General features: G+C 56.7%; 2 protein-coding genes across 2 annotated transcripts in view; one reads left to right on the top strand and one right to left on the bottom strand.

Annotated features, from left to right (window-relative positions):
- LOC102756274 (chromosome unknown open reading frame, human C1orf131) overlaps positions 1-2,778 on the top strand; it is a 13,741-nt gene extending 10,963 nt beyond the window's left edge. The window contains exon 8 of the mRNA XM_015560588.1: positions 2,137-2,778. Within this exon, the coding sequence (XP_015416074.1) occupies positions 2,137-2,275 (139 nt within the window). The 3' untranslated portion in view covers positions 2,276-2,778. The remainder of the gene's footprint in view (positions 1-2,136) is intronic.
- Positions 2,779-7,105: 4,327 nt separating this feature from the next.
- The window catches only part of TRIM67 (tripartite motif containing 67), a 13,249-nt gene continuing 8,900 nt past the window's right edge, over positions 7,106-11,454 (bottom strand). The window contains exons 7-10 of the mRNA XM_015560589.1: positions 11,236-11,374; positions 10,805-11,108; positions 10,165-10,327; positions 7,106-9,871 (exon numbers count right to left, since the gene is read on the bottom strand). Of these exons, the coding sequence (XP_015416075.1) occupies positions 9,806-9,871; positions 10,165-10,327; positions 10,805-11,108; positions 11,236-11,374 (672 nt within the window). The 3' untranslated portion in view covers positions 7,106-9,805. The remainder of the gene's footprint in view (positions 9,872-10,164; positions 10,328-10,804; positions 11,109-11,235; positions 11,375-11,454) is intronic.

The following is an 11,454-nucleotide window of genomic DNA, read 5'->3' on the forward strand; positions in this document are numbered from 1 at the left end:
ACGAAACTGCGCTAGGTCTACCAGCGGTTCTCAACCTGTGGGTCGCGACCCCTTTGGCGGTCAAATGACCCTTTCACAGGGGTTGCCTAAGACCATCCTGCAGATCAGATATTTACATGATGATTCATAACAGTAGCAACATTAAATTATGAAGTAGCAACGAAAATAATTTTATGGTTGGATCACAACATGAAGAACTGTAATTAAAGGGCCAGAAGGTCGAGAATCACTGGTCTAGACTCTACAGTTAAGGGACCAAATCCACTTCCTCAGGTCAGCCGCGTTTTGTAATGCAGCCAAGTGATCTGGTGTATTTGCATGGCGGTTTGCTTGAAGCCACAAACTCCTGTTCAGATCCTGTCAGCTGCGTTCATCGGTTTCCTGTACTCGGTTCTTTCTTTTGTATTTGGTGTTGGTCAGTGCACGGGGGCTTTGCACAGGGGATGGGTGTTCTACTCCCTTTCATCTGAAATGGAGAGTGGACTTTTTTTAAATAGCTTTTGCATTTACTCTCTTTTTTAAAAATATATTTTTATGGATTTCAGAGAGGAAGGGAGAGGGAGAAAGGGAGGTAGAAAATCAGTGATGAGAGAGAATCACTGACCGGCTGCCTCCTGCACACCCCACACTGGGGATTGAGCCTGCAACCTGGGCATGCGCCCCGACGCCCCCCCCACTGGGGATGGAGCCTGCAACCTGGGCATGCGCCCCGACAGGAATCGAACCTTCAGTCTGCAGGCTGACGCGCTCTCCACTGAGCCAAACCAGCCAGGGCAGAGGAGTGGACAGTTCTGTCGTCAGTCTTCTCTGGAATGGCCTTCCATGTTCTCAAAAGTGTTTTAGGAAGAAACTTTGAGTCTTTTTTTAATGTGTCTACTCAAAAAGGATTAAGATAATAGCATCTCGGCTTTTGATCACAGACCTCTTGCTATGTCTGATACATATATTGTCTCAAATTCTGAAACAGGCCCAGGACACAGACATTTTCAAGAAAAAGAAGAGGAAAGGGCAGGAGGACAGGTGAGTGACCCCACACGGCGGGAGGGCGGACGGCATGGGGAAGCTGTGGCTGAGTTTTGGGGGTAAGGCCGGGGGTCGCTGGGGGTCTAGCCTGTCCCAGGGCTCCCCTGTGAGGGGAAGACAGGACTGAGTCAGCTGCCCACCTCGAGCAGCGACCTTGGACTGGATCGGGGACCTTCTCCCGTCTCCTGTTTCCAAAGATCCGCACCGAGTGATGAGTGGAAACGCTAAGGCTGGCATTTCCAACAGAGACTTCTGTCCCCTGTCCCTGTCCCCTGTCCCCTGCGGGTGTGACCGCCGCCCCAGTCCCGTGGGGAGTGGCTGGCCTCCAGGCAGAGCGCCGTGATCTAATAACTGATACTGATGGTGTTGCTTATGGGTGTTTCTTAGCTTTTGTTCTAGTGCCTTTTCTCCGCCGCCCCCCCCTTCTGTTTCAAAATTGGCTTCTGTTACCTCAACCTCTTTCTTGGGCTCCAGCGAACTTGCCCTCGCCTTCAGCTGGCCTGTGTCCTGGCCGTGCCAGGCATGTAGGCGGCTTAGGTGTGCAGCCATGAGCACCTGGAGGCATCCCTACCCTTGAGGCCCTGACCTTGTGGTGAGGGAAACACACCAAAACATACAACAGACAGTGCAGGGTGCCAAGCTGGCATCTCCGCTCCGCTCCGCCCTGTGAGAGGTTGAAAGGCAGCCTTGTGAAAGGAGATGCCTGGGGGCAGGCCGGATGTCGTCCAAGGAGGTGACAGGGAGGTGACACCTGGGGGAAGAGGAGGGGCAGCTGGAAAGCTCAGGTGGAAGGAACCAGTCCAGAGACCCTGCGGCCATTGGCGTGTCTGAGGGACCAGGGAAGACCATGGAGGGCGGGGCTTTGCGGGAGCCATCATGTGGTCTGGCCAATGGTGCGGCAACCCTCTGAGCCTGGCTCTAAACCAGCGGTTCTCAACCTGTGGGTCGAATGACCCTTTCACAGGGGTTGCCTAAGACCATGGGAAAAACATCCATAATGACATATTGTTTTTGTGATGAATCACTGCTTTAATGGTATTCAACTTGTACAGTGTCATTGGGGGTCACCACAGCATGAACTGTACTAAAGGGTCGCTCTCTCTTTAAACGTAGGAAATCCAAGAAGAAGAAAGCAGCTCCTAGCATTTTGTCAAGTGGACGGATCGGCCAGGTTGGAAAATTCAAAAATGGGACATTGATCCTGAGCCACGTCGACATCAGGAAGATAAACTCGTCCCGCGTGGCTAAGTGAGCTGCTGCCGAGCCAGAGGGGCGGGGAGCCCTGTACCGAGGCTGGGCCGGCCGGACCCCAGACCGTTACTATTTCCTGCTTCCTGACTGTTCTTTGAGGGGAAGTCAGGTAGGACCGGGAAAGCTTCTGGGGCTCATGTGTCTGCGGGGCCACGTCGGGCCAGCCACGCGCCGTGCGCATGTGAAGTGAACCTGGCGGAAGACGTTTAATTTTCCCAGCGCGTCACTGAGTGTCACTTTCACTGGTGTTTTGTGCATTTGCTCGTAAGATTTCTCAGGAATGTACTGATTTGGAAGGGCTAATAATTAGCTTTCAATCGCCATTTAATTTTCTAAAAACGACTCGATGTCACTATCATGAAAGCTAATAATGTGGTCATTTGTCAAGTTATTTTGTGGGAAAAGCAGCTTCCATGTTCAGGCTCAAGTGTCTAAAGTCTACTTCACAGGAAGGAACGTAAATAAAATTCACCCTTTGGGGCGTGTGTGGCCGTGACTGTGAAATAGCAGGTGCATTTGACTCGTGTCCTAGAACCTACGTGTAAGCGACCGCCAATTCTTTATAGCAACCCCCGGGGAGCTAGCACGTTTCTTAGCCTCTCGCCCTGGCTGAGAGGGGCTTCTCACAGCTTGCGGCACGTTTAAGAAAAGCCCTCAGCCCGGCCAGTGTGGCTCAGTGGCCGAGCGTCAACCTGTGAATCAGAAGGTCACGGTTCGATTCCCGGCCAGGGCACAGGCCCCGGTTACAGTCTCGATCCCCAGTGGCGGGCGTGCAGGGGGCAGCCTATCCATGATTCTCTCTCACCATTGATGTTTCTCTCCCTCTCCCTTCCTCTCTCAAATCAATTATTTTTATATATTTGGGGAAGGGCAGACCCGCGCCCAGCAGTCATCACAGACCACACCTCGTCTTTCAGTTGCTGGCAGTGTCAAAAGAATTTATTTCAAATCTGCTTGAGACCGTGGTAAAACTCAGGTTTTCCAAAAGGCAGTACACAAAGTTCCACCAACCCCCAAAGACCAGAAAACACAGTGTCTGCAATCCAAAAAATACAAAGGCTGTGGGCACCAATACAAAAATTAGAAAAAGCCCTCCCAACCCCCTCTGGGCTTCTTGTGGAACTCGAACACCTCAGGGACCAAGGGCTGCCACCAAACACCACCAACCAGTGACAACATGGATGCGAGGGATGGGGAGAAGGGGAGGGAGGGACCAGGTAAAGAGAGGCAGGAAAACAAGGACACGAAGCGCTTCGTTACTCTTTAAATTCCTCTGCCAACGGTCAACAAACATCTCTCATGCTTAATACAACAGTTTAGTGCGAAAGCAGCAATCCTGGGTCATGCATCAGACGTTTTCTGCTCTGCTCAGCCTGCCCTCCTCTGGGTACTGAGGTGGTCTGGGCCGGGGGTGGTCCCCGGGAGTGGGAGGACCCCAGGCGGAACTCCCGGGGCAGCAGCCGCTGTGTTCCTGCTCGCAGGGCCCCAGCCGTCACTGTCCCAAACCTGAAGCGCACGGTGAACTCTCAGAGCCTTCCCGAGGGCCTGGCCTGGTGAGGCTGCCCACCTCGCAGCCCAGGAGCCCCCAGGGCCCTCCCCAGGACCAGCGCCCTCAATGAGCAGTGCCCTTGGAGAGAGGACCAGTGCCGCCAGGTCTCCACTCTCACCTCCTCCTTCTGACTGGAGTCAATGTCGCTCATTGAAAAAGCCGGGGAGTGTTTTCATCTTGGAGGGTGTCCGCTGGTTTCCGGCCTGAAAGGGCCACGTTTCATCCCAGTCTCTGCAGGGGACGCTCGTCGCGGTCTCCGCTACTCCAGTTGGCAATCCCTGGGCCTGGTTGCGAAGAATGGCGCAGAGAGGACATTCGTGTGGAACCTGCAGGCGTCTTGAGCTGATTTCCGGTGTGACGCTCTCCTCGTTCAGAACCCCACGGCCATTTAGGACAGAGACGGGGGTCACAGGCAATGGCCACGATCCAGCTAGAGTGACCGAGGTGCTTCATGAACAAGGATCCAGTGGAAGCCTCGCCAAAGGAGAGACTGACAGACGCCACTTTGGGACGATCTGAAATTAAACCCGGATGCCTTTGGGCCTTTTTAAAGTCTCTTGAGCATTTTTATATAGAAATAAACTCAGGCTTCACAGAAAAACAAAAGAAAAAGGGAAAAGCCGGGGACCCACTTAGTGACGGAAGTCCTAGCGCTGTACCCCTCTCTCTCTGAGACCCCGGTTTCAAATGTACCCCCGCCGAGATCTTTGGAGACAAAGGAGCCAGACTATGGGCGGGGACCCCTCAGATACCAGATCTTAAGGCAACCAAGGAGTCAGAAAGAGGGGTGCATCTCTCTCTGTATCGGAAGGGAACTTCCGCCCGCGATGCCTTTGGGACGAATAGCAGGAGTGCTGGCGTGGGGCTGTGCCCAGGGTCGCGGGCAGAGCACAGAGGCCTCGTGGTGATGGAGAATTTCGGGGGGCTGCTTCCCAGCCTCGGAGGAAGGCTGCTGTAAATGTCAGCGTTGCCCCGAGAGGCCAGGCAGCTGTGCAATATATACGGTCCTCAGAGCCCTCGCCTGTGTGGCTCAGTGGATAGAGCGCCGGCCTGCAGACTGAAGGGTCCCAGGTTCGATTCCAGTCAAGGGCATGGACCTCGGTTGCAGGCTCCTCCCTGGCCCAAGCCCTGATCGAGGCAAGTGGAGGAGGCAACCAATCCCTGTGTTTCTCTCCCAGCCATGTTTCTGTCTTTCCCTCTCGGTTCCACTCTCTCTAAAAATCAATGGAATAATGTCCTCGGGTGAGGATTGATTAACAGCAAAAATACTGTCATCAGAGGCTCAGATGGAAGATGGGATGGTCGGAGAACATTCCGGAGAGTCACCACCTGGGCTCGATTTACTGAAAGCGACCCGTTAGCCTAGAGCAGTGGTTCTCAACCTTCCTCATGCCGCGACCCTTTAATACAGTTCCTCACGTTGTGGTGACCCCCAATATCATTGTTACAAATTGAACATCATTAAAACAGTGATTCATCACAAAAACAATATGTAATTATGTATGTGTTTTCCAATGGTCTTAGGTGACCCCTGTGAAAGGGTCGTTCAACCCCCAAAGGGGTCGCTACCCACAGGTTGAGAACCGCTGGCCTGGAGTCAACAGATGACAGACCGTCCTGTTTTGATGGAAAACGCGTTCTTGTCTAGGCCTCAAAGTAGAGCAGAGGAGGTAGGTGAGGGGGACGGGCCCCTTCTTCAGGTGGGGATACCGAGGCACCGGAGGACTGAAGAGACCGGGCCCCACCCGGACCTGAACCAGGTCAGAGCCAGGTTCCGATGAGCCCCCGAGGCCTGAACGTGGTGTCTGGCCCACACATCCTGCCCCCACGGGCTCCCGGCTAGTTTCCAGTCCACAGACGTCAAGCTGCCAGGATCCCTTCTCTCCGAGGAGGACCTGCAGGGAGGAATGGAGACAGCCACAGGCGGGACTTCTGTGCCCAGGAGCCCCGAGGTGCCCCAGGATCAGCGAGGACTTAAATACCATCGAATGGAACCTGACGGAACTTCGGAAGCTGCCAGGACAACGAAAGAGTTTTGTTTCCAGGAATGGGGGTGGGGGCGGGGGCATCTTTGGGGAATCGGAGCTGAGGCCTGACGGGTTGGCGTCCATCCGTCCATCTGTCCGTCCCAGTTGACCCCAGCCGGCAGGACGGGGCAGACCCGTAGAGAGCCTGGTCTCGGGTATGAAAACCCAGGCCCGCAGCCTGTGATGTAGGTTTTCCGGGTAACACTGAAGGGGGCGCCCCCATCCCGGCAAACCACTAGCACAGCCCGGGGGTTCCCAGCCAGGGGCGCCCGGGAAGGTCTGTAGATGCGTCCAGTTGCCACAGCTCACTTGGGGATTGCTCCTGGCACTAGAGGGAGGAGGCCAGGGTTGCTGTAAACATCTCCCGTGCACAGGACGTCCCACACCCGGGCACTAACACCCCCGCCCCCCAAAAGTCAGCAGTGCTGAGGCTGAGAAACCCAGCACCAGCCTGGCCCGTGGGCCAGAGCGGCTTCCTCCACAAGCCATGGCCTCACCTGGGCTCGAACAGGCCTCCACAGGGGCCCACGTCCTACATTTGCTATCAGGATGAAGGCAGAAAAGCAGACATGTCTGGGAGCCCAGCGCATCTCACTCCTAGCCTCCTAGCCCCTGGGGCTCAGTGGGTAGAGCATCTGCCTGTGGGCCGAAGCGTCCTGGGTTCAGTTACGGTCAAGGGCATGGTCAAGGGCACGAACCTCAGTTGCAGGTCGGGTGCGTTCTAGAGGCAACCAATCGATGTGTCTCTCTCCCATAGATGTTTCTCTCTGTCTTTCCCGCTCCCACTCTCCCTAAAAATCAATGGAATCATATCCTTGGGTGAGGGCTAAAAAAATAATTAAAAATATACGCCCGGGAAAAGTGCACACGGGTCCTGCATTCCGCTGCCTTCCTGAGAGAGTGTCCTGGGCGGTGGGGGGCAGGGCACCAGGAGCCCGGATGGACAGGCCTGTGCCCACTGCCACAGGCTGCACACGGGGCTGGAGAGGCCGCCTGGAACCGTCTCCCATGACTAGTTCATTCCTTCACGGGTCAGATCGCTTTCATCGGGGGCGTTACCCTGGTTAGAAAGGGGACAGGCAGGGCTGTGTAGCAGCGCTTCTCAACCTGTGGGTCGCGACCCCTTTGGCGGTCGAACGACTCTTTCACAGGGGTCACCTAAGACCATCCTGCATATCAGATACTTACATGATGATTCATAACAGTAGCAACATGACAGTGATGAAATAACAATGAAAATTATTTGATGGTTGGGGGTCACAACATGAGGAACTGTATTTAAAGGGCCAGAAGGTTGAGAACCACTGGAAGGTCTTAGCTTGTTATGAATTAGCGGCTAGGAGGCTAGGAGTGAGATGCGATTGGGAACTTTTTAAAGAGATTCATTCTACACGGAAAACCCGAGCTTGCTCACCAGCAAAGGACAAACTCCGGGGGAACTACGTACAAAACCGAAACCGAGGCATCATCGGCTAGGCGAGGAGCCTGACCTTGGACGCGACTCTGAATTCCCTTCTCGCAGAAACTTCTGGGGAGATGGACCAGGCTACTCCTCCGCCGGCCCAACAGAGCATCCTCTTGATATAATTTTCCGTAGGAGAATGTCACCGCGGTGTAAAGGTCGGGGGATTCGGTGGCCGATGAGATGCCCCCGGCCCGTGGCTTCTCTGATGGCCAGGGCCTCCTGGGAGGGTGACGCACAGCCACGGGCTGCTGAGTCCCTGCTCCGAGCTGCCGACCCCCAAACACACTGCGTGTGGCACGAACCTGGCTTCCCTCCCACGTCCATTCTTGTCCCTGAACGGTGTCCTATGCTGAGACAGGAGGGGTGGCCGTGGGACGGCCGGGCGCCGTCCCTGGCATCAGCCGTATGGCTCTGCGCTCCCGGTGGAGTTGGGGAAGGGAGGACCATCCCGTGTTGGTGCCCACGGGACCTCCCGGCCTGCTGGCCGCGGTGGGAGGGGGCAGGGTGTTTTGGTGGCTTCTCCCTGAATTTCAGGACATTTTTCTTCCCAAAGAGGCACCTGAAACTGTGGGAACGTCCCTTCTCCCTGGGACCTCGGTGCTGGCTCTCCCAGCTGACACCAAGTCCGGGCTGAGCTTGGGCATCTCCCCTCCAAAGACGCAGAGCTCCGATGATGCGGGGAGCTCCCCGCCTCCCATCTGGGTTCCACTGTGGTAAAAGGCCCCCTCCACCAGGCAGCCCTGCCTGATTTCCCAGCTGCGCTCCTATTCCCGGGGCACTGGCTTCGTCGTTTCCAGGAGACGTTTCCCAAAGCTGGTGCAGCTGGCCCTGCCGGCCATGGCTCTGCGGGTCCAGGAAGCCGTGGGGCCTCTGTGTCCCCCGTCTTCAGGACTCTCTCCCCTCCAGGCTGAGTCCACCCAGAGCAGCGGTGAAGGAGAGAAACTGAGGACTGTGGGTGCCGAGCAGAGAGGCGGCTGCACAGATGAGGACCTTGGTGGGCGAGGCTTGGGCACAGCACCAGACAGCTCCTGAGGCCACCGGGCAGCTGGCCCAGCTGGCCACCCTGTGGCCGCAGCAGGAGCGGGGGCTCGAGGTAGGATCGTAGTCGTCGGATCTGCTGACCAGAGGCAGGGTCTGCAGGGCGCTAGCGTCACTCGGAAAGCAAGGGCGGTGTCTGACAAGCGGCCGGAGCCGAGTAGACACCGGTGGTGCTGGTGTCCGGACTGAGTTATAGAAAAAGCCCATCCAGCAAAGAGACTAGTCGCTCCCCGGCCTCAGAAAGAAAATGCTTGTAAAATATATTCCTGCAAAAATGAGGGAGGTTTCGTCCACCTGCAGAGGGAGGTGCGGGGGACACAAAGGGGGTGAGGGAGGAGTGAGATCTTTTTCTGAGAGATGGACCTGACTCCGATGGGTCTCCAGGCAGAAGGTGGGTGCTCCCAGCAGGGAGGGGAGGGAGGAGGTGGGTGCTCCCTGTGGCCTCAGCACACCCAGGCCCATCCGGGAAGCTGGGGGACAAGGAACAGTATTGCTGCCTCTTCAGGGGGGTCCCGTCCGCCCGGTTGCCATTGCGGCCGCTTCTTGCTCATGGTGCTTTCATGATGGCAGACAGCTGGGTCTCAGAGCAGCAGTGGCCAGCTCTCTGGGACAGCTTGCAGATCACTGGGGAGCCCGTTCCAGAGAAGCCACCCCCAGGTGGAGGTGTGTCACCTGGTCACTCCAATTCCAGTTCCAGGATTTCCTTCTGTTTAGGAACTAAGGACAGAGTGGGTTCACTTCAGCAGACGATTGCGTGTGTGTGTGTGTGTGTGTGTGTGTGTGTGTGTGTGTGTGTGTGTGTGTGAGAGAGAGAGAGAGAGAGAGAGAGAGAGAGAGAGAGAGAGAGAGAGAGGCGGGGGGCGGGGATGGGGGACCTAAGGAAACCATTTAGAAGGCGTTTAACAGTTCAGCGAGCGGCTGAGGATCGCATGAATGCGTAGCGCCCTTTCCCATGGATCCTGGTTCGTCTGCAAGTGGCAGAACTCACTGAAGCTCCAGGACCCAAAAGCTCAAGACCTTCTCCTGGCAATGGGCGGGCCCTGGGGACACCGGGCCATAGGGTCTCCTGTCTGCTGCTCTCAGGACCACAGTCACCAAGTTTGCCTTTCTCTCCGCCTCCACCCTCCTCCCCACAAGACAAGCTTTGGGAACAGATGGCAGGAAACCATACACCCCGATCCCTTCTCACTCCCAGGAGCAAGGTCCTCTGTGAGTACTGAACCGTCTGGGGGGAACGAGGGGAGCTCACCCCCGTGTCCCCCACCCACAGCGGCCACGGCAGGCCCAGCCTGCGACCCATCTTCCGTCCCCCAAAGCAAACATGTCTCTAAGATACTCAGGGGCCTCGGGGGGGCACCGCGACGTGGTCATCCATCGGCCCGCGTGGTTGTTGATCTCAGCGAGGGGTGGCGGGCTCCTCCCAGACACCCTTGTGGGGCGGGAGTGGGGGGACTAGTTGCCGGCCAGCTTGGGCCGCCCCAGGTGGGTTGGCACGTCCAGTCCTGTGTGCAGAGTGACCTGGAAAGGAACGCGGGGTGGGTGAGGGGGGCAAGGGTGCCCCAGCGAGCCCTGAGCGCCCAGGGCACACGGCAACGTGTGACCCTCTGCTGCCGGTGCCCACAGGCAGCCGCATCTCCGCATCGCGGGGCTGTGGGCTCAGGTCACTCAGGCGCGGCCCACGCGTGTGCCCCCAGGAGTGGATCTGCACCTCTCGCCTTGGAATGAGAACCACCCAGCCGCCCAGATGCCCCGTGGACGTCCCCCAAGCAGCAGGGGCAGCAGCCCATGGCCCTGGGGGGCGGGCAAGGTACCTGCACGTTGCGGTTGAGGCTGAGGGCCGGCATGAAGACCCCGTCCACGTGGCTGAAGGCCGTGGGGCCCTGCTGCTGGCCGTTGATGAAGAAGGTCAGGGTGTGCTGGGTCAGGTCCAGCAGCACGCCCACAGTGGCCCCCTTGCACACGCCGCCTTCCGTCCTGCGGAGAGAAGCCCCCGTGGGGCCGTCACCACACCCAGCCCGGGATGTCGGGGTGGCTCGGGGACAATCGCCTAAATATAAAGGGTGTCCCAAAATTCACGCAAGAAGTAATTTTGATAGAAAACACAGGTTTATAATTAAAAATTGTAATTTTTTTATTGCTTCATAAAGCATACAGGATAGGGTTATGTATGGAATAGCACATTGGGTCAACGGCTTTGCTGGCACATAGGCAAAGCCGCAGTCTTCATTGGTCTTCATTGTCCCTGCTCCTGGGACATAATCAGTACTTGATGATGCTGATCAAATGGAAGGGATTGAAACCAAAGGGCAACAGATATTAGAATCTGATTCAATAAACCAAGTACAATTAGGCTTTTATTTTTTTGTTGTTAATGCTCACGCAAAATTCAAATCCTGCATGAATTTTGGGACGCCCTTTCTCTACGCTGGCCGGGCCGAGGGCAAAGCGCACCTGTTGGTGTGGGAGTTGCAGTGCATGAACCAGCTGCGGTTGTTGTCCACGTACATGGCCCAGGCCTTGTCGTCCTTGCCTAGCATCATGTCCTTGACCACGCTGGCCCGGGCCACCCCGAAGGCGGGGTCCGGGTGGTTGTCGTAGCGGTCCACGTGCAGCTCCCAGTAGTGCACACCCTTGGAGAAGGCCGCCGTGCCCAGCACCACCCGGTCGTCGTAGCTGCTGCAGGTGGCCGTCTGGTTGTCGTTGGACAAAATGATGTCCCGGTGCCCAGAGTTGGGGTCAAAGGTGAACCAGGCCACTGGAAAGGAAGGAGGCAGGGGGGGAGCTGGTCAGCAAGGGGGGAGGGGAGTTGCTAGCAGGCTCTCACGCAGGCTCGGAGACAGAGCCCGCACCTGTCTCTCCCCCGGAGACCCCCCCATGCTCACCGTCCGACGTCTGCAGGACCACGGTCTTGCTGTAAGGCCCGACGCCAGAGGAGCTGAAGGCCTTGACCCTGGCGTTGTAGGTGCTGTTGAAATGGAGGCCGTCGATGGTGCATAGGGTCTCCTTGCCCACGTACACCTCCTGAAAGAGAGCCGGGGACACGGCCGGCACCTGTCACCTGGAGGGTTTCTTTTGGCGGCATGTTGACATTGAAAATGTCA

Source organism: Myotis davidii, unplaced genomic scaffold, assembly GCF_000327345.1.
Source record: "Myotis davidii unplaced genomic scaffold, ASM32734v1 scaffold295, whole genome shotgun sequence".
Taxonomy (NCBI): domain Eukaryota; kingdom Metazoa; phylum Chordata; class Mammalia; order Chiroptera; family Vespertilionidae; genus Myotis; species Myotis davidii.